This window comes from Perognathus longimembris, chromosome 11, assembly GCF_023159225.1.
Source record: "Perognathus longimembris pacificus isolate PPM17 chromosome 11, ASM2315922v1, whole genome shotgun sequence".
Taxonomy (NCBI): Eukaryota; Metazoa; Chordata; class Mammalia; order Rodentia; family Heteromyidae; genus Perognathus; species Perognathus longimembris.
Window position 1 is genome coordinate 19,280,521 of NC_063171.1, and position 22,873 is coordinate 19,303,393.

Here is a 22,873-nt window from a genome sequence, read left to right on the forward strand (position 1 = left end):
ATTTCTAATTAACTACCAAAAAAGCCAGAAGTGGAGCTGTGGCTCAAGTAGTAGAATACTAGCGAGCCTTGAGCACAAAAGCTCACTGACATCATTCAGGCCCAGAATTCAAGCTCTGGGACTGGCTAAATAAATAAATAAATAAAGTAAAGTAACAAAGGAGCAAGGAAAGTCATGAAAACATAAACCAAATCGGAGTAAAAAAGTGTAACATTAGAAAACTAAAGTGCATTCTTACTTTCTGAATAAACGTTCAGCAAATGCATTCTATGCCACCACTATGTGCCTGACTCTGAAAAGCTAAAGGGAAACAAATATTAACAAAATAGTCCCTTTGTTCACAAATTTGTGTAGGGGGAAGCAAAAGGAAGAAACAACTTATGCTATAAAAGAAAACAGTTCACAGACTTAAATCTAGGGAGTCCTCTGGTCACAAAGCAGGTAGTTTTAAAGAAGTGGTTGAGGGGGCTGGGGATATGGCCTAGTGGCAAGAGTGCTTACCTTGTATACATGAGGCCCTGGGTTCAATTCTTCATGCACCACATAAACAGAAAATGGCCAGAAGTGGCGCTGTGGCTCAAGTGGCAGAGCCTTGAGCAAAAAGAAGCCAGGGACAGTGCTCAGGCCCTGAGCCCAAGGCCCAGGACTGGCCAAAAAAAAAAAAAGAAAAAGAAGAAGTGGTTGAGGAAAGAAACATGAGAAAAATGAAGGAACTAAAATCAGCACAAGACTACATTTTAAGGTGAAATGTAGCAGGGGAATGTACTTGAATATCTATGATAAAGACCTGATTTTCTTTTTAAAAAAAGATTAAATAAGAAATACTATTGAGATCCAGAGCAAAGACCTTTATATGGAAGCAGCAGAGGGCAGAGTGGTAGAGAAGGAGGCAGGAAAAAGATCAGTCCCATCAAAGGTTTCAAGCATTATATTTGTTATACAAGGCCCTTTGCTAAGAATAGTAATGCTGACACACTACCAACTGAGCCACAACTCCAGCCCTACTAGAGAGTAGAAAAGCTTCAAGAAAATAGTAGCAGTTTAAAATAGCTAAAGAAAGGAAGTGGATAAATGCAAAGAATGGGACAAGTACATATTTAAATGGAAGACTGTGCACTTTAAATAGCAATTAGTGAGTCTATAATTTCCCCCTAACGGGACTACCTTCGATAGCCCCAAAGAAGCACAAATCCATTCAGTGCTGGATTCTCCCAGACAAATAAGGCAGAGAATAATGGACAAGGAAACAAGGATAGTGGGAAGACAATATTCTCTAAAGGGTAGGAGGAGGAACAGAAGAACAAAACAGAAAGACTGACTAATAAGGAAGAAGAATCATTACCTTGGAAGTCTTTACCAAAAGCAGATTAATGGAGATGGGGCTCTGATCAGAATGGAATAGGTAGATTTAAGACTTTAGTGGTTCTATACAGTTCTATATAGTGGCAAAGCCTACAGTTTGATAAGCATATATGAAAGTGAAAGTACTGGGTGCTGGTGGGTCACACCTGTAATTCTAGCTACTCAAGAGGTCTGAGTAGAGATCTGAGGACTACAGTTCAAAACCAACCAGGGCAGAAAAGTACATGAGACTCATCTCCAAATTAACCAGCAGACAGCCAGAAATGAAGGTGTGGCTCAAATAGTAGAGTGGCAGCTTTGAATGAGAAAGACAAGTAATAGCATGGGACCCTGAGTTCAAACCCAAGCACCAGCACAAAAAAAAAATCAGTTCAAAACATCAATCCTGTGAAATGTGGTATAACTTTAGGAAAATAAACTACACAATACTACTGTCCTGGAAGCTCAAATACATATTAGCGTATTTCACTTTATGAAAAGATCTGTATATTAAAACATCTGATTTAACTATTATTCTTAAATTTGGTCGTGAAAATACTAATAGTCCTAATGCCTACGACTATCTCAAGAGGATTTTGCTCAATAGAGTAACTGTCTACATGTAACTCAAGTAAAGACATCAAAGGGTCTGTTAAATAAAAAACGTAAGATGCATGAGCTCCTCAGTACTGGGAGAGGATGTATGAAAACAGGTGCTTTTAAAAACTGGTAGGGATATAATAAATACTTTGAACATTCTGAAGAATTACTATGGCATGTTTTACTTTCCTATTGCTGTTGTACATTATCACAAATTTAGTGGCTTAGAATAACACAAATTATTATCTTACAGGCTTGAAAAACTAAATGGGTTCTAGTGGGCTAAATCCAAGATGTCACCAAGGCTGCATTTGAGGCTCTGGAGGAGAATCTATTTGGTTTTGGGGGGCTGGTTCTGAAGGTTGTCTGCATTCCTTGACTTCAAGCTGCCTTCTTCTATCTTCAAAGATACAGGATGACATTATTCTAGTTGTGACTCTACTGTCTTACTTGCTTACCTAACTGTTCCGTTACATTAAGTCTACCAGATAATCTATGATCATCTCACTTTAAAGTCTGCTGATTAGGGCTGGGAATATGGCCTAGTGGTAGAGTGCTTGCCTCATATACATGAAGCCCTGGGTTCGATTCCTCAGCACCACATATATGGAAAAAACCAGAAGTGGCACTGTGGCTCAAGTGGTAGAGTGCTAGCCTTGAGGAAAAAGAAGCCAGGGACAATCTCAGGCCCTGAGTTCAAGCTCCACAACTGGTAAAACAAAACAAAACAAAAAATAAAGTCTGCTGATTAACAATTTAAATTCCATCTGCAATCTATCCTTGCCAGTAATGTATAGTAAAACAGTCATAGATTCCAAGGACAAGTGTGTGAACATACTAGGAGAAAAGGGGACCAGACATCTAACAAGTATTTTAAATGTAAATATGCTTTCACTCAAAAAAGTAACATATCCTTATGTGCATACAAAGGTATTCCATTTTTTTATAATAAAGTTCTAGAGTTAACATAAATTCTCATTAGTAGAAAATTAGTTTAGAAAACAATACTAGATATAACAGAATGTTACCATAGACATTCTACTACAAACACATTCTTGATAATGTTAAGGGAAAAAATTACAAAACTACAGTTCTGGTTTTTAGAGTATGTACATAAAAGTATGAAGATTTATGTATATACATATAAAACTGACCCAGCAGAGATCAGCACTCCTCACTATCATATGATCACACTCATCATCTTTTGGGTTTTCTTTTATTTTTAGAACAAGAATATATTACTTTCCTAGATGCTTAAAGTGGTAAGGACCTACACTTGCATTTAAAGTTTTAAAAATTATAAAGTAATTTGAGAATTATGCTTTAATGAGCTAGGTATATAATCTAATGGTACAGCACCTGCTATAACATGTGGTAGGCCATGAATTTGAGTCTCAGCATCATAGCAAACAAAATCAGCAACAAAAATTGTACCTGGTTATTTTTACATTGAGCATAATACATGCTTATAATCTTAGTTAAGGCAAGAAGATTGTGAATTCAATGTCAGCCTGGGCTGACTCACTATGTATTCTATCCCAGCCTGAACTACCTAATGAGACCCTGTCTCAAACACACACACACACACACACACACACACACACACACACTAATACATGGATTTCAACCACCTATCTGGGGGTTGAAGTTAAACTAAATATGTTTAAAGATAGCATTTGACATCAATGGTAAACATGAATATTCAAAGGAAAACTTCATTTTCTTCTTTTATGTGACATAAGCAGTTAAGAGTAAAATATACTCCATACCACAGAAGTGGGCTAGAGCAAGAGAGCTCCAGAATCAAAACTTCATTTTTAAGTCCAAGTATATGCAGAAGGCAAAAAGGAGGTAACTAGGGAATCTAGAGAACCAAGGTTTGAACCTAACCTTGACAGAAAAGTCCAAGAAATTCCTATAAAAACCAGCAAGGGCTGAGAATGTGGCTTAGCGGTAGAGTGCTTGCCTAGCAAGCATGAAGCCCTGGGTTCAATTCCTCAGTACCACATAAAAGGAAAAAGCCAGAAGTGGCACTGTGATGGAATGCTAGCCTTGAGCAAAAAGATGCCAGGGATAGTGCTCAGGCCCTGAGTTCAAGCCCTAGGACTGACCATAAAACAAAACAAATAAACAAAAAGAGCAGCAAAACACCAAGCAGGAGAGACATGACTCTAGCAGAACTCCAGCCATGAGCATAAAAGCTGAACCAGAGTTCAAGGCCCTATGTTCAAACCCCAAAGCATGTGAGAGTCAGAGAGTGAGAACAAGAGTAACAGCAACAGCAAGGAAAGCAAGCAAGAGAGAAGAGGAGGAGGAAGAGCAGATTGAGGGCAATCCCAACTCAACTCTCCTAATTAGGTATCTTGACTAAGTCTTATTTTACTTTTACAAAATGCAAAAACAATTACACAGTTTTTAATTCATGCTAAAAAGACAATTATGTAATTAGAAAAGCAAATAAGACTAATAAATGTAAAATGGTACCCTTGTAGAACAAAGAAGCCTACTTCGCAGTGAAGACCCCTCAATTATCCTACAGTTGCTTAACCCCCACAACAAAAGACTACAGAATTTATAAGTTAAATATTAATATATTCAGAAAACAAAAACTAGGCTCTTCACCCATCTGAAAACTATGCTGAACTTCATTCACATAGGTTACATCTTCCTATGAAATTCTCCTAGTAAGTCTATTATGATCAGTTTGTGGACAGCAAAACAAAAACTAGAGAGGCTTAAGGACACATTGCTGTAGATAGCAGACCAGGGATCATAACTCAGAACTTGAATATAAATTTGGAGTCTTCACTCATACTTCCTTAATTTGTTATACCATGCTGCTGTCTTAAAATACCCCCGGTGTGTCAAACTTACATAAAACTACACAAATAAATGTTTTTAAGTCACAAAGTTAATTTGTTATTTCTTTTCCTGCCCCTTTCAGAAGCCAGAATTTAAGTCAGAAAGTTAACCGTCTGTTGTAATTTCTTTTCCTGCCCTTTTAGAAATCAGAATTGATTATCAATATGCCTTTTGGATGTGCTTCTTCAAACACTCTAACCTTTTGTCACTAAAAACGAGTGATTATTTCAAGGAAACAAGTTACTGTCATACAGGCTATTTAAATTAGGTAAATATGAGGGGCTGCAGGCATGGTTCAAGTGGCGGAGTTCCAGGCTGTGAGCAAAAGTATGAGACCCTGAGTTCAAGTCCTGGTCCCATAAAAAAGAAAACTTAGGTGAATTTGAGAAATATACATTTTTAGAATTATATATGAAAAGTTTAAAAATATACTTTAAAATACATTACAGAAACTATATTGTCACATGCTAACTTTTGCAAATACCCTATGATACTTTTTAATATTCAAACTTATCCTGCTGTGGCTTTTTTTTTTAACACTATGCTTCTTATTTTTATTCAGCACTAATAAATATGCACTCTTTAATTCATTTCCTTCTTTGCATACCATCATCTTCCAGGTGAATTCTGATTTCCTAATTTATAAAGTGTCTCAGAAATTTTGGGTAGGTGATTATCTGATTTGAAAAATCCTAAGTAATAACATAGCCTGTCTAGACAGCAGTACCAAAAAAACACACTGTAACATTATGTTTGACCAATACAGCCAGGAAACACTATGCCCTTGGTAATAGGAAAAGAGAAAAAGGACTTCTATGTTCTATAAACAGTTTCAGGAAATGGACTTAATGCAATTACTTGATGGCAAACATTCGAAACCAATTTCTCACAGAATGTAGATGCCATGAAGATCCATCACAGTGGCCTGGGCTGCATCTCAATGGTAGAGTAGTTGCCAAGCATGCATAATCACAGGCACAGAAAGGGATAGATAGTAAAACTGTGACAACAAAAAAATGAATCATAAAAAAAACACAGCTGGCTTTTTTTTTTCTGCCAGTACCGGGACTTGAACTCAGGGCCTGAGTACTGTCCCTGGCTTCTTTTTGCTCAAGGCTAGCACTCTGCCACTTGAGCCAAAGTGCCACTTCTGGCCATTTTGTATATATGTGGTGCTGAGGAATTGAACCCAGGGCTTCATGTATACGAGGCAAGCACCTTTGCCACTAGGCCATATTCCCAGCCCACAGCTGGCTTTTTTTTTTTTTTTTTTGGCCAGTCCTGGGGCTTGGACTCAGGGCCTGAGCGCTGTCCCTGGCTTCTTTTTGCTCAAGGCTAGCACTCTGCCACTTGAGCCACAGCACCCCTTCTGGCCATTTTCTGTATATGTGGTGCTGGGGAATCGAACCCAGGGCCTCATGTATATGAGGCAGGCACTCTTGCCACTAGGCCATACCCCCAGCCCCACACACAGCTGGCTTTTTAAATGACAGACCCAAGTGAAGTCCAAACTTTATGTAAGTCCAGTAACAAAAGTAGAGATTTTTAGAGCAATCATCCTAATGCTCTTATTTTCCCTCTATCCCCTCATCTCAAAAAGTGAAGGTTATAGGGCTGAAGGCTTAGCTTGTGTTAGACTGTTTGCCTAGCAAGCAGAAGGTCTGAGTTCCAATCTTAGTACCTCTCTCCCCAATTCTCTTAAAATAAGGATTCTACAGCATAAATTCTACAACCTCAAAAAAAAGTTTTTCATAATTATATGTACTTACTGAAACACTTGCCATCTCCCACATAATTTAATAATGTTTCAAACAACTTTTTACTATGGTTAGAAGCTACTTACAATAAGAGGAAGAGGAGAACAAAGTCTGTGTATCTCAAATGAGGTCTCCCTATACTAGTAGGAATGTACAAAACTAACCATTCAAGTACACATTGCTCTCTTAAGATTAATGACGAGGCCAGGCACTAGTGGCTCACACCTGTAATACTAGCTACTCATGAGGCTGAGATCTAAGAACTGGGGTTCAAATCCAGCCTGAACAGGAAAGACCAAAAAATCTAAGTGGAACTGTGGCTCAAGTGGTAATGCACTAGCCTTGAGCACAAAATCTCAGGGTCAACACCCACGCCCTGAGATTGGGACACACATATACACAAAAGATTAATGACCAAATTTGTTAAAAGAAAATCTTGGACTCCCAAAGGAAATGAGACATGGATTGATCTTTATTATACATGACATTACCTGATTGGTTGATATTTACATCACCCAATCTCTCTAGTCATTCCTAATATCAAATTAGTTCCTCAAATACACTACCTCAAGACAATCACTCATTTTGTTTTTCTGCTACTTTATGCATCTCTTCTTTACCTACTTAGCCTTTAAACTGTGCTCAGCCTGGGCACAGTGATGTAGCTTAGCACTAGGAAGGCTAAGGAAGGAGAAGCACCAGAGATGAATCCAGGCAAAGTGAAAGGAGGAAAAAGGAATGGAGGGCTTGTTCACTCTGGTGCTCATGTCTAGTAACTTTCTCTGCACTGGCCCCCTAAGTAGGAAAAATTGCACTTTCCTCAATATACTTCACAGTACCCACTGAAAACAAATAACATAGGGTTTGACACATATTGAAATAGTTGTACAGTATCTATCTACCTCAGGAGACAGCTATCCTAAGGAACAAGAGTCAATTTGTTTTTATAGTCTCAGAATCAACAGTAGCATCTATACAGTAGATATTCCATAGAAGCATGATAATTTTAATATCCATACAATATATTTTTAAAAATGGTTAGGCATGTACTGTATCATATGCAGTCTAGCTTCAGATTTAAACACCTTTTTAGGGGGATGATTACAAAATCAATGAAGTGCCAAGTATTAAGTGATTAAAAGACAGGAAATGTTATTCATTAAAAAGGTGTATCATATAAACATAGAACTACCCTGTGATCCTGCAATTCCACTCCTGGGCATTTATTTACCCAAAAGAATGTAAACCAGGATATAGTAAAGTACCAGTACAACCATGTTCATTGCAGCACTATTCACCATAGCCAAGGTATGGAGTCACTTCTAGATGCCCCTTGATGGACAAATGGATCCAGAAAATGTGATATATATATGTATATGTATATGTGTGTGTTTGTGTGTGTATGTATACTCATCCATTACAAAGAATGATATTGGACCATTTGTAAAGAAATGGAAAGACTTCGAAAGAATTATGTTAAGTGGAGTAAGTCAGGCCCAGAGAGACAAAGTATCCATGTTTTCCTTTATATGTAGAAGCTAGATTTAGCTTACAAACTCCTAAGTAAACATATTAGGTGGAATGCAAGTGTATACAAATGTATTAACTGACATATGGTAGGTTCAAGGGAGATATCTCCGATTATAATTCTTTAGAAAACCGAAGTCAAAGTTCAGCAAAATAAAACACTAGGAAGTAGGTACTCAAAATGGTTGGAGTGGGGTTAAGGAGAAAGGGGTACACCAATGAAGACAAGAAGAAGGGGAAAATACAGACAAGAATCCAATGCAAATACACAAGTAAGAAGAGTGAGGAAAGGGGTAAGAGAGGAATGGGTGAGACTGTTGAAAGGGATAACACTGATCAAAATATATTGTACCCATAAACTGCTTTGTTAAATGGTAATGCCTTTCTACAACTACTTAAAAGATAGTAATTTAAAAAATATTTTTAACAAGGCAAAGCATAAATTCAGGTAATGGAGGTTGGCACTTCCTACAAGGGAAATGGAATAGGGAGATTTAAGTAGGAATATATGCTATGCTTTTAAGGTACTTGGTTCTTATCGAAGGTTAAGCAGGTATCTATCATTGGCCAAAGTAGATAACAGTCATTTTATGGAAGACTGACAATGCCTGATAGCCAGGTTTAAGAAAAGCCCAAATATATTTTTTAAGGAATATTAATATAAAAAGAATGTGAAAGATTTCTCTGCAGTAGGGTCAGTTGGTGGGGACTCTGAGAAAGAACCAGACTTTAATCTGAAAGAGAACCAGAACTTGAACACATATGAACCGTTGCTATTTTACTTTAAAATGGACAACAATTTTATGAAATCTATGTTTCACATTTACAAATAATGAAAAGTGATGAGCAGTGCTGAAAGCTTTCTTCTGGCTACTTAAGGGAAGGGTGCAAACAATTCACCAATTGGAAGAGAATTTCAGTAAGGGTAAAATTGACAGCAAAGGCAAGAAAAAGGAGACAGACAAGGTGGCAATGTCTCCAAGTAGTATAAATGCAGAAGATAAAGAAACTAGAAGAAGTTGACTATAAGGGTTTAAACTTGGGTGTGGAAGAGGAGACAAAAGTAGAGTGACAAAGAGGACAAAGATAAAACAGGAGGTAAATAGAAAGGAGGGACAACAAAAAGAGTTTACTTTTAGTTCAGTGGTAGAGAATGCTTGCTTAGCATGCAAGAAAAAAAACAACAAACCAACCCTAGGCTCTAGTCCTAACACCACCAAAATAATAATAATAATAATAATAATAATAATAATAATAATAGTTTACTTGTTGTGATTGATAATGACAGCAAGACTTATGAAATGAGGAACACCCAAAAGACAGAGGTGTAAAATGATTAGTCAGGCTCAAGGCTAATTTTCAAGTGTTATGCCTACCTAAAAACTTACATGCGTCTTGCTGTTCTAAACATTTTTAGTGGGTACTGGAGTTTGAAACTGGCCTTTGCTCCACCACTTATGCCATAACTCCAGCTCTTCTGCTTTTGTTATTTTTTTAGTTTAGAGTCATGCTTTTGCTGAAGCCAACCTTGGACTTCAATTCTCCTACCTGAGCTTCCTCTGGTGTGAGCCACTGAATTAATTCTAATCATATCACATGTTACCTGCTCTTCATAACAGTGTGAGGTAAGATATCATTAGTATCCCCATTGTAGAGATGGAGAAACTCAGGTACAGAAAGCCTAATTAGCTTGCTCTAGGTAACATAGTAAGTTGCACAATCATATTTTAGAAGGAGACAATTTCACCCCCCGAGACTATGCTCTTAAAGCTTAACTACACTTTAGTATTTTGTGTTTATGTCTATTTTGATAGTTTATAACTTTCTGAGGCCCAGGGATGGTATCTTAGAACAACCTACCCAGGACCTAACATAATGAGTAGATGCTTGACAGATTTTAAACAATGAGAATACAGTGAAAGCAAAAATCCTGTGAGATGGGCTAGCTGGCAACACATTTTTGCCACTGATGGAGTAAAGTAGGCCAGGAAAATTACACAGGCAGGGTAATCAGAATCTGGTGCTTGAAAGTAACTGGACTCGAGAACTTCCCAGAATATACATATCACAGATAGTATGAACTATATAGCAACTGAGTACTTAGGAGTTTGGTAAAACTACTTGTCTCTTTTTATCTCCAGGGTCCTATATACCTTGGCCCAAACTGAATGTTGACTGGTTGGACAGATGAACAAACAGATAAGAGAGAATGATAGAAAGGCAGAGAGAAAACAAAAGTGTGAGTTTGAGAGAAATATAAAAATACTGAGTGAATTATAGGGCCATTATCAGAATATTGGCAACTCTAGAAGCCTTTGGTCAATTTTATCAAATATTAAGAAAAAGTGACTGACTCATATTATAAAGAAAAATATTATTATAAAGTAAACAAAATGCTTAACCACAAAATAAGGGTAAGGAATAACAGAATTTAAAGGTAAAACCAGAGGAAGAAAGGACTTTTAGGGTGTTTTTAGAATTTATTTTCTTTTCTGGCTCATAGAAAAGATTAGTGAAAGTAATTTATTAAAGCTGAAATAGGTTCTGGAGGAATGACAGACACTTAAGAGCACAAGAAGAGGATTCTGTAGAAACCAACCTGCAGAAACCTAACAAACTGCTTGTCTCCTTTTTTGGTGAGGGTGCTGGTCATGGGGCTTGAACTCAGGGCCAAGGCACTGTCTCTGAGCTTTTCTCCTTAAGGCTAGTGCTCTACCACGTGAGTCACAGCTCTACTCCTCGCTTTTTTTGTTAATTGGAGATAAAGAATCTGGCCAGGTTGACTTTGACCCAGGATTGCTTTTCCCTTTGAGGCTTATGAAGTCATCTAATCTTCAGAATCACTACTTGCTTATCTTTATTTCTCTGTTCTTAAGCCTATCTGATCCAAGCAAAACTTCAGAAGCCTAATCAGAATGCTGTTATAGTAAATGAAAGTGACTATTTTTATTTACTTATATTAATTTGTCCAAAATCCTTTTAAAACTTCTATCCATCTGTCCATATGCTCATGAAATCTCATATCCTCCAAGATGCTTTCCTTATGCCACATTCACCTATGTTGGATAAACACTATCATTGCATTTATAGTATCTTTGGCTCTATCATAGCATCTCTACCTTACTAGCTATAAGGTACTTAACTGTCTTTCTTTTTTCTGTCTTTCAACCTACCTTCTTCTGCTTGTGACTATGCTCAGTATTCAGTAATTGTCAGCAAAATAAATCCCAGACTTAAAAGAAAAAAACTGGGGCTGGGAATATGGCCTAGTGGTAAAGTGTTCACCTCATTCGTATACATGAAGCCCTGGGTTCGATTCCTCAGCACCACATATAAAGAAAAAGCCGGAGGTGGCGCTATGGCTCAGTGGTAGAGTGCTGGCTTTGAACAAAAAGAAGCCAGGGACAGTGCTCAGACCCTGAGTTCAAGCCCCAGGCCAAAAAAAAAAAAAAAAACTAAACTAAAATATGAACGAGTGTTTATGGGTAAAGCCTGAACATAGTAATTAGCCTGTTGCCACTTAAAACAGAAACAAAGCTTAAGCACTAGTCTGTGGCTTAGAAAATTAAGAAAATGGACCCAGACTATGTCCTGTAGTTTAGACCTAGATCGGCCTCTGGTCCATGTAAAGGACTGGTCTCTAGAGTGGCACTGTAAGAAGGCTGTAAAACCTTTAAGAGATGGGGCCCCTTGGGAGGCTTGAGGTCACTGAGGGCATGCCCTCAAAGGGGATTATAGGACACAGGTCTTTCACTCCCTTTGCTTCTCAGCCATACCGAGGTGAGCAGGATGCCTCACTACACACCCTCTACTATGAGGAGCTCACCATAGGCTCAAAAGCAAGAACCAACTATCTATAGGCTGAAACTTCCAAAATTATGAGCCTAAGCAACTCTTTCTCTCTAAGGTGGTTATCTCAGGTTATTTGTCACAGTGATGGAAAGCTAACATGCATATATAATTTTCCAATATATTTTTAAGTCACTGGTTCTCAACTTATGCCTCCAGGATCTGACAATGTGTGGAAATGTTTTTGGTTGTCACCAATAGAAACAAATGATACTTGGCATCTAATGAATACAGGATAGGATGGCTGCCAAAATCCTAGAATGAATAGGACAGACCCTCCCTACATACTCACAATAACAGCCCACTATGTCAATAACTGACGAACTGAGAAATCCTGTTCAAAATGAAACAAGATAATAATAATAACAATAATATCCAAACTTGCTAGTATCTGAGATTCCTTACTTTCTTTTCTTTTTTTTTTTTGGTACTGGGGATCGAACCCAGGATGTTGCACTTGCTAGGCACGCGCTTTGCCACTGAGCTACATCCCAGCCTTCCTTACTCTTTCTAAATGATAGGATCCCTTCCTTTTTCTGCTGAGTAAAAATTGGTCTACGGGAGAGTAAAAACAACCTTCCTCAGCAGCTCCAATTACCAGCTAAGAAAGGAATCGGTTACAATCTCACTTACCATGTGATGCATTTGCCAAAACTCTATCCCTGTATCTTCCTGATTATAGCACTTCTTAGTTACAATCTCCCAAGCCATTGATAAATCTTCACAAGCAAAACAGTGACTAAGTTTAAGTATAGCTTGATTGCAAAATTTAAATGGCAATGTGTGTGTATCTGCCAACATACTAATACACAGATCACAGATACACAAGTGAACAATTCACCATTTATAAGGTATCTACTTAATAATTTATTTTCTGAACAAGACAATCAGTTAAATTAACCTGTTGAACTTTCGGGCACCTATCTGTGCCACTAGTAACAAAAATCTGAAAGTCTAGGCATATTAATTGGAGACTGCAAACAATCTTTTTTTTTTTTTTTTGGCTAATCCTGGGCTTGGACTCAGGGTCTGAGCACTGTCCATGGCTTCTTTTTTTGTTTTGTTTTTTGCTCAAGGCTTACTCTACCACTTGGGCCACAGCACCACTTCCAGCCTTTTCTTGTTTATGTGGTGCTAAGGAATCAAACCCAGGGCTTCATGCATGCTAGGCAAGCAATCTACCGCTAATCCACATTACCAGCCTGAAACTGCAAACAATTTTATTCCAATATGTTAAGAAATAAAAAAAGTAGTCTCCTAAAGCCTGAACCACTCTCCACTCTATAAAAGTTCTTCATGAGAAACTTGCTATACTGGTGAGTCAAGTAAATACAAAACAAAACCCCAGCAATTGCTTCTTCTATCATGAAGGTAAATGACAGTAGCTGTTAGAAAGAAAAGAAATAAAACATAAATTATGACAAGAAACCTAAGTGAAATCACAAGGGAAGCAGAAATTAACTGCTAAAATAATTTAGCCAGTCTACACCCAAATAGGTTAAGGCACTTAAGGAACAGTCATTTATTTCAAAGTAATTTTACCATGTTTGGTCAATCATCCATGTTTGATTAATTTTCTAGAATCAGAGCTACTTTATAGCATAGTGACACACAAAGAGAAGATAAATTTAAGGACTGTGTGGATTAAAATCAATGATACAGGGCTTTTTAGCTTGAAAAGAGATCATGAATATCAGTCCCACCATTTAATTATTTGTATTCTCCCTGTTCCTCTTTCCAGACTATAGGCTACTACTTACTCTGCTCTCTATCTAGTCGCACTCCAGGATTTACAAGGACACATTATTTTATATATCTTCATTTTCATTTATATGAGAACCATTTTTCTGCTGTCTTGGAAAACAACTGTGACTACAGTATTATTCCTATCTCTGGTAAGTTTTTGATAAAGCAGTGTGCTATTGGAATGTCTTCCCACTACATGTGTATCATGTAGTGACAAAACAACCTAAAGATCTTTCAAGTAAACAAGTCTCTTTTTTTTTTTTTTTTGGCCAGTCCTGGGCCTTGGACTCAGGGCCTGAGCACTGTCCCTGGCTTCTTCCCGCTCAAGGCTAGCACTCTGCCACTTGAGCCACAGCGCCGCTTCTGGCCGTTTTCTGTATATGTGGTGCTGGGGAATCAAACCTAGGGCCTCCTGTATCTGAGGCAGGCACTCTTGCCACTAGGCTATATCCCCAGCCCAAGTAAACAAGTCTTAACACCAGGAATCACCTGGTGTAGCACAGGAGTAAATTAAAGACAGAAATAGTGAAGCAAAGTTGGAGGGAGTTCAGAGGATGAAGTGAGTCCCCTAACAGCAATAGATGTAATTCAGTGGCACCTGTGCCACCTTTTATAACAAGATTTGACCTGTCTGATGGTATTCCCTATGGCTATGATTATTCTTTCTCATCTTCCAAAACAACTTTGATGATGTCTTCACCATCTAATTCTTTAATACTTGCCTCCCCTCTACTTTTTCATCTTTAGTATGTAAATTTCTATTCTATTCTTTCAAACATGTAATTTTTAAAGCAACATATATATACATATATACACATATACATATATAATCGCCTATCCTTACGTAAATGAACTACATTCAATGCTTTCAATGGACCTGACAAAGGTTGTCTTTTATTATTATTATTATTATTATTATTATTTGTAGGGTTTTTTTAAACTTTTTTTTTTAAATCAAGAGAAAAATACCAGATTTTTTTCCTCAATTTGCGGGGTTAATACATTTCCAGTGTTATTCAGCCTAGAACTTCTATATTTAAAGCCTTTCATATTTTTATAAAGGAGAGTATTTTCAACGTATGCATTACAATAGGAGTTAGTCTACTACCAAAAAGAAAAAGATTTTCCTTTCTGACAATATGTCACCTTTTCTTGTTAGACCTTTAACTACATAAAGGTTTTTTTCCTTTAATCTCTGCTCTACTTCTACAAATTGAGACTAATTAAGTCCCCTCAATGTTCAGTTCCTTCTTTGTTGGGTCTACGGATGCTTATTACTTCATATCCTTATTTCTTACCCTTTTGAAACCACCATCTTGCTCTTTCACTTCCTACTGGAGCACTTGTTCAAAGCCAGACACTCTAGCTCATTTATTCTAATAAAATTCAGCAGATAAAACTAATTTCCATCATTTGAGGGGAGACCTATAATTATACAGTTTAAAAACTGCCCAGTCATAGTCTTCCACCACTGACCAAAGACAATATAACTCCTCTCTAAAGTCAAGGTCACAAAGAATAACTGTTAAACTCTCAACAGCCTCCCCAACTCCCAACAGTCCATTAAAAAAAATAAATTTGAGCATAACACATGTTCTCCCAATATCAATAGAACAATTATCTTAAGGGGAAGGAGGGAAATTGAGGCTGGTTGCAGCCTTTATTATTCATTACCCCACCTGTCACCCAAACAGACACTCTTTCAGTTCCAGACTTATTTCCTTAGGACAGACACACAACAGATTAAGATTGGCTCCCAGAAATCTTAAAAAAAAAAAGATTCCAGACCCAGCAGCTTCCCTTTTTGTCTATTCAGTGTCAGCTGGAAATATGCAAGTTAAACACTGTGTTCACTCTTGTTCTTGCAATCTACCTATCTTTGTTACCATAACCTAAGTCTTCCTTAAAATGTTGATTTATAAAATAGAAGATACACTAGCAGGAAGCCTCCTTCTTATTAAAAGTATTACTACTTTTACAACCTGTTTGTCATTACACTGTTCTAGTCCCGACTGCCAATACCTTATTTCAGGCTCTATACATCCACTATTATACAGCAAAGAACAATTTTCCTTTCTACCAAATCATCTCAGATTCTCTATTGTTTGCCCCATACCTAAGACCCTCTTAAATATTAACAAATTGGCCTTTTCTAACCATCTTATTTATATAAAATGGTACATCTCTCTTACTTTTTTCTTCCTAGTACTCAAAAATGCCCTATATTTATCTCTTTCTAATAGAATAAGCCCTCTCACATTCACCTTTTTGTTCACCCATGTAGCCTTAGCACCTAGAATACAGAAACAGCTTCCAACACAAATTTGTGGAAAGAAGAGATGGACACAGACAAGTACCACAGCACTGCTGACCCGAAAGTTAGAAGGCCAATACTGGGTTAGTTTCTACATACCAGCTATATGATACTTAACACTTTTAACTTTATTAACTTCCTAATCTGTAAAAGAGGTCAAACTTGATTGATACAGCTCAAGTTTCTCCAGGTATATCATCCTACATTCTTGTCTAAACCATATCCTTGCCTCCAACATCTGTAATATCTATTCCGTTTCCTTCCTTGGAATCTCTTCTTTTTAATTCACATCTGTCAGAATGTCGATCATGTTAAATTTGTTTTTAATTTCTCTATCAGCTGTTTATTTTCTGAGGGCATCACTGTATTACATTAATGCCTTGAGATGTTAACAATACCAGCTGGCATAGATAGGCATCACTTACATTCACTGTGTAAAAAGATAAGAGGGTAGTGTTAACACTGCCACCCAAACCAGAACGCTGGATCTCCTCTTTGGCACACCCGTTGTCTCTCTTTGGGAACAGTACCATCATTTCCTCCACTGTTTTCTTTTTGCAGGTCATGGGGCTTGAACTCTGGGCCTGGGCACTGTCCCTAAGCTCTTCAGCTCAAGGCTAGTGCTCTACCATTTGTGGCCTTTTCTGTTTATGTGGTACTGAGGAATCGAATCCAGGGCTTCATGCATGCTAAGCAAGCATTCTACCACTAAGTCACAGTCCCAGCCCTTCTTATTGTGTTTCAATTGTTATCATAACAGTGATGGGGAGAGGGATTACAGTTCCATAAAGAGTACATTTCTTTTTGGACAAGGAAATCATGTTAAATTTTAAGTGCTATTTTCTTCTTAAAGCTGTAAAATCTATTAAGACTGGGGCAGAGTTGTCACGTTCTATTCTTAGCAGTTGGTACAATGCTTCCCCACACAGGTGATCAACTAAACTGATGAATCATGAATGTATGGGCCAATGACCAAAGAAAAGTTTTCCTGATTCCCTGTAATTGTTAAGGTTACCGCCTGCCTTTGGACTCACACACTTGGTATCTATTGTGGTATCTGCCATATTACTCTATGCGGTTATAAATTTGTCTACCCCACACAAATTCCTTCAGGTTAAGGACTCTTGTGGTAGTTTCCAGGTCCCGCCCTTTACAGCACCTACCACTGATGTCTGCTCTAATTGTATTTTTCAAGATTAGCTGATATATTAAATAAAGGGCAGGGAAGGGAGGAAAAAGGCCTCAATACGTAGGTTATCATACCAACTGTTTTATGGTCTTTGGGCACATATGTTGTTAAAACTCAAGACATTCATGTATTCTTAATAAACAACTTCTTTCAAAGATTGAAAAGCCACCCTATATATCACATAGCTATATTTTTCTTGCCTTGACACCTCTCTCTCTCTCTCTCTCTCTCTCTCTCAACATTAATATTTTCACTTCACTAACAGCTTGAGTGACTTTTCTGCTCATTGCAGACTTCTCCCTCCTTTGCCAAGTATGGAACTACTTTTTAAAACCATCTTCCTATGTGGCCAGCCTTTCTTAGTTCTGCTCCTGAAAGACAAAAAGGACTGATTTTAAGGTCTTTTCCTTTTGTAAGCAGTAGCAATTCCTCAGTCTCAGGCTCCAACCTTATTTTTTTTCTCTGCCATCAAGGCTTTTGACTCAAGTCTTTTGCTCTACCTCCCAGCTCTTATTCAGCATCTATGAAGCCATTGTGGCTGCAAAACAGTATATTTTCTGGTCCTCTCCATACCAAATAAAAGTTCCAGTGTATCTGCATCTTCTTTCTTTGCATCCATGGACGTCCTCTCTGGCCCCACCGCGGCCACACAAGTCTCACATACACACACTGTACCATACATGCGTCACTCCATCTCTTTGACATCCAAGTTCCTACACTACTCTTAATGAACGCACACGACTCTCACAATGGTATCTTCCAACTACATGGATTCTAACCTAGTTTCGGCTGGGAAACACAACCTTATTCACTGAACCGATTGGCCTCCCCGTTTCCTCACTTTCTCCATCCACTCCCCCTCTACACGCTCTCCCATACCCCGCCAACTAACCGCAGATGACATTATTCCCCCGGGCTCCGGCGAATGAAGCAGCAGCTTCCGTTTCCCAGAGTCTCCCCCTCCCTTGTCCTCTCTCCACACCTCAGGTGTGCCCATTTCCATTCAGTACTTTACTACACGCATCCTTTCGCTCCAGCCAACCCCGGGCGGCCGAGATCCAACTCCTCCACACCCACCTCCACCCTGGGTCGCCTCTTCCCCCGGCCCGCCGGCGAGCCCGAGACCCCGGGCGCGCGCGCACACCTTCTTCACACGCTTCCCCCAACCTCCTACCGCACACCGGGACGACCGGCTTCGCCAGAGCTCGGGCCCCGCCGGCGGGGGCCAGGCCCAGGAGCAGCTATGTGCCCGCTTGCCCGGGAAGGAGAGGACGCCGCCACCACCCCTCACCCCACCCCGGGACGTACCACCACGGTGGCTGTCGCCCCGTGCCCCCGCCCGCCCTCCGGCCGTTCCCCCCACGCCGGCCTCTGGAGACTCACCGGAGGTACTGCGCGCTCTGCAGGCTCATCCTCCGCCGCCGCGTCTTCCCGCGAAGCCTCCGTGGGTCTCTCAGGCTCCTCGGAGCGGCCCCGCGGCCCCGCGGGTGCTGGCGGCCGCCGCCATCTTCCTCTCTCCGGCTCCTCCTCGCTCGGCGGGGGGGGGGGGCGGGGGAGCCGGGGGGTGAGTTGAAGGGGAGGGAGCAGAGAAGCTGCTCTCCAGCGGCTCCGGCCCGTGAGGCACGGGGACACTCCGACCCCGGAGGAGGAAGAGGAGGAGGAGGAGGTGGAAGAGGAGGAGTAGGAGTAGGTGGAAGAGGAGGCGGGAGAAGGGAAGGGGGCGGGGGACGGAGGAGGGAGAAGTAGAGGAAGGAAGTAGGAGTTTGCTCTCGCGAGATTTCAGCGGCGCTAATCCCTCCAGGTGGTTTCCGCCTTTCGGTGCCGCTCCCTCTTGGGATCAGCAAGCTTCACGGCGTTTCCGCGACTACTGAAGAACCTGCTGCTGCTGCCGCTGCCGCTGAGGAACCCGCTGGCAGGCGACTTCCTGACGATCCAGCCCTCTCCCGCGCCAGGGGACAACCCTAGCCTCACCGGGAACATCGAGCCCAAACCAGCGGGGAGTTACACTCAAAGTCTTCCCCCGTCTTTCCACTCTACCCGATTTCCCTCTTCCTCTTTCCACCCCTCCTTTCTTCCCCACCGGAAACTCCGCCCCTTCCTTTTGCAGTTCCGCCCGCCAGTCTCTGCGACTCGGGTCTCCGCTCGCGCGCTTCCGAGTGCTCGAAGGCCTCCCTCTGACTCCGCTGCCCCGCCCCTGCGCGCGGGGAGACGGGTGGTGGGGATTGGGTAGAGCCCCGGGAGGAAGAGAAAGGAGGGCCACCGGATTGGATAAGCAGCTGCCTTGGAAACTGGAGGCTGTGGTTGTATTGTCATAGTAACCGCTGTGTGTGGACAGGGGTGACCCTCCCCTAGGCGAATGGATTCCCGGGAAAACGCCCAGGATTCCTCCACCGCCTCCCCACTCCCCCACTTTGGCTTCCTCCGCCATCTAAAGACTTTCCCCTGGTTGGAAGTCGAAATTGTTCTCTCGGGCGGTGGAATCCATGTCCTCCACCCCTCCCCACCCGCAGCCATGGCGGAGACCCCCGCGGCTTCCCCCGTGGGCATTTCCTCCGCCGCGGGCGGGAACCACCTCCAGGGTTTCCTACAGGAGCGGCCCGGAGCTGCTCGTGGAGGCAGGGCCGGGCCTGCGCAGACGCAGGGCTGAAAAGGAGCTGTGAGAGCGAGGCGACGGCGAGGACGGGCCCGGGGCTTCCCCACTCGCGCCGCGGGCGGCGGGGCGGGGCAGGATCCGGCCTGGACGGGGTCCCTCGAGGGAGGAGAACGGCTCACGACCGGCGAGAGACAGCCCCTTCCCGAAATCCCCCCAATCCTAACCCACTGGCACCTTCCTCCTCCACCAGCCTGCTGGGGGGAGACCCGGGTGAGGTATGGATAGGAACGTAATCTCGAATGGTAACAAGTTTTTCAAGCCTTTAGAATCGAGGTCCGGTAAAGTGGGGGACTACTGCCTTCTCTCCTAAAGGTACGCCCCCCCACACACACACACACGCTGGTCATTAAAGATTGATCTCCAACCACCCCTCCCCTCACCCTTTGTCCTCTCCGCAGTGTTTCACACTTGACACCTGATACCGGGGAAAGGGTGTTAGAGCAGAAAGCACCTAATACAGAGGAACCTAAGTATTACTGGCGCAAAGACTCAGTGAAAGGAATCTAATTAGGAAAAGAATTTTTCCATCTTTAACATTCTTAATGTTAGTTATGTGTATTTTGTCAGGTTTGGGGCTAAAATGTAGAAACTAAGAATGAGGCCGATAATATGGAGCCTGAGAAATAGCGGGAAATCATTCTAAGGGCTCGAATCACTTGACATTTAAACATTTTCAGTACATATTGTGGATAGCATAAGCAGCTATCTCCAAAACACTTGAGAAGGGTGTAAAATCCTCCAGGAAACACACCCCGATCAGAGTAGTTAAAATCAGCATTCCAACAGGCTTGAGTACCTGGTTCCTGTCTTCCCAAGCCAGTTCCTTGTCCAGGACAGCACCTATTAGAAAACAGGACCTGTGTTTATTTGGAACACCATATACTGTGTAAGTTTGTACCGTCCACTGTGAAGCCAGTCTCAAGGACAGATTGTCATTAGCGAAATAAAAAGTGAACTATGGCCCCTCACCACCGCACTGCCAGCAGGCACCCAGAATGATGCGCTATGACGAAGAGATGACGGCAGTGCCACGCCCCCAGCCTTCCACCCAAACTGAGGCGATACCCACACCCAGGCGATGCCCACTCCCGGGAAAGAGAGCCACCTAGTGAGACGACGTTCACATCTCTAGTGTAGCATGCTGCTTTTCAACCCCAGAGCCCAAGGATGAAGATTACTACTGTATTTGCCACCTCAAATACCATACATTCATTTTCTGAACTGTATTAGTCATATTTAGAGACTTTAGCCAGAATGAAACGTTTACGTTATGTAACCATAATACTAATCATCATAAAAACGTTTTATATGTAGGACGCATGTCTCCAGTAAACAGTAATTATCTCCTGGTATGAAATCCATGAAGATATTACTTCTTCTCATTTTAGAAACAAAATGGATCCAGAGAGATGAGTCTTTTTTTATTATGGTTTGTTGATTTAGTGAGCACATAATGTACTGTAGGCACTGTCCAAGTGACTGTGTATACCACAATGGAAGAGATAATGGTCTTTTAACTCACTAGAGGAGACATTAGGTTACAGAAATAATTCCATGCCAAGTGGCAGATGCAGTGATGTATGAGCAAAATAGAAACATGGATGAGGTCAGAAATCTTTGCTTAGAAAAAAAAAAAGGAATACTGTATCCTAAGAAGTTAAAATGATTCAACAGCTTTGTAATGTGTCTATAAATGATAATAAGTCTGACCAATCATAAAACATTGATGATAATCTTACAAATAACTTTCAAAATCAATAATACTCAGAAAAAAATAGTACCTGGAATATACATATGGGCAATGTACATTTTCTAGTACCTTTACACTGTTTCAGTTAACAGACTGCACCACCATCTACAACGAATAAAAATCAACCAACCTGAGCACAAATATCTTTCTGCAACAAGTTTTATTAACTTTCCCTGTTGGGGATGCACATTCCATCAGCACCAAAAGAGAAAAGCAGCCTAGAAGTCAATTCATCTTTGTGTGTGTGTGTGTGCACATTTGCACGCCAGTCCTGGGGCTTGAACTCAGGGCGTGGGCACTGACCCTGGCTTCTTTTTGCTCAAGGCTAGCACTCTACCACTTAAGCCACAGAGCCACCTCTGGCCTTTTCTGTATATGTGGTGCCCAGGGCTTCATGTATGATAGGCAAGCACTTAGCAACATTTCCACACCTCAATTCATCTTTTAGTAGATTCCACTGAGGAAATTTAGGATTTCTGGAACTGTGCAAGTTGACTGTTGACAGTTATACTAATTACTCAACATTGAAAACAAGATAGCTCATTGGGTTTTTTTTCTAGAATCTTTTCAGTTTTCTTGCAGGATAAGGTAGCACACAGGGGATTTTAAAGTTGCATTCCAGAATGCCTGATTGTAGCAGTTCCTTGATGGTATTGCCAATGGAAAACATGGCTTCTTACACACTGCATAGGAAGTTCAACATGAACAAGCCCCTCTAGTGCAGACTACCTCCAACTGTGCTGAGATTATATGAGTCACCACACCCAGCTAAATTTTTCTTACCTTGCCGTTCTGTGAGCCCCAGTGCAAATAAACACTAATAAAGGTGATATGCCTTTTGCTGCCATATTACCACTGATTTTAAAATGTTTTTCATTTGTCTTTTTAGCTGATTTCACAAAACACTCATAAGGTAACAGACTTGAGTGTGCTTTGCCCTGCATCTCACTATCTTAGTTTGCTGATGGCAATCCTGAATACAGGATTCCTGTAAACTTTAGTTAGATGACCTGTGACTGAATTTATGAATGCCTCATAACACCAGCATGTGACACAGGCTTATTTTCTTTGTGCTTTTTTTTTTTTTTTTTTTTTCTTTTTTTTTTTTTTTTGGCCGTCCTGGGCCTTGGACTCAGGGCCTGAGCACTGTCCCTGGCTTCTTCCCGCTCAAGGCTAGCACTCTGCCACGTGAGCCACAGCGTCGCTTCTGGCCGTTTTTTCTGTATATGTGGTGCTGGGGAATCGAACCTAGGGCCTCATGTATCCGAGGCAGGCACTCTTGCCA

At 40.8% G+C, this 22,873-nt stretch overlaps 1 protein-coding gene across 8 annotated transcripts in view; it reads right to left on the reverse strand.

Moving 5' to 3' along the window:
- Nucleotides 1-18,843, reverse strand: part of Smg7 (SMG7 nonsense mediated mRNA decay factor) — a 71,755-nt gene extending 52,912 nt beyond the window's left edge. For 5 of the 8 annotated variants that reach the window (XM_048358054.1, XM_048358056.1, XM_048358051.1 and 2 more), the window contains exon 1: nucleotides 18,569-18,842. In XM_048358054.1, the coding sequence (XP_048214011.1) occupies nucleotides 18,569-18,597 (29 nt within the window). In that variant the 5' untranslated portion in view covers nucleotides 18,598-18,842. Of the gene's footprint in view, nucleotides 1-18,568 lie in introns of all 8 variants that reach the window. The other 3 variants (XM_048358050.1, XM_048358049.1, XM_048358048.1) reach the window with 1 other exon arrangement.
- Nucleotides 18,844-22,873: the final 4,030 nt, after the last annotated feature.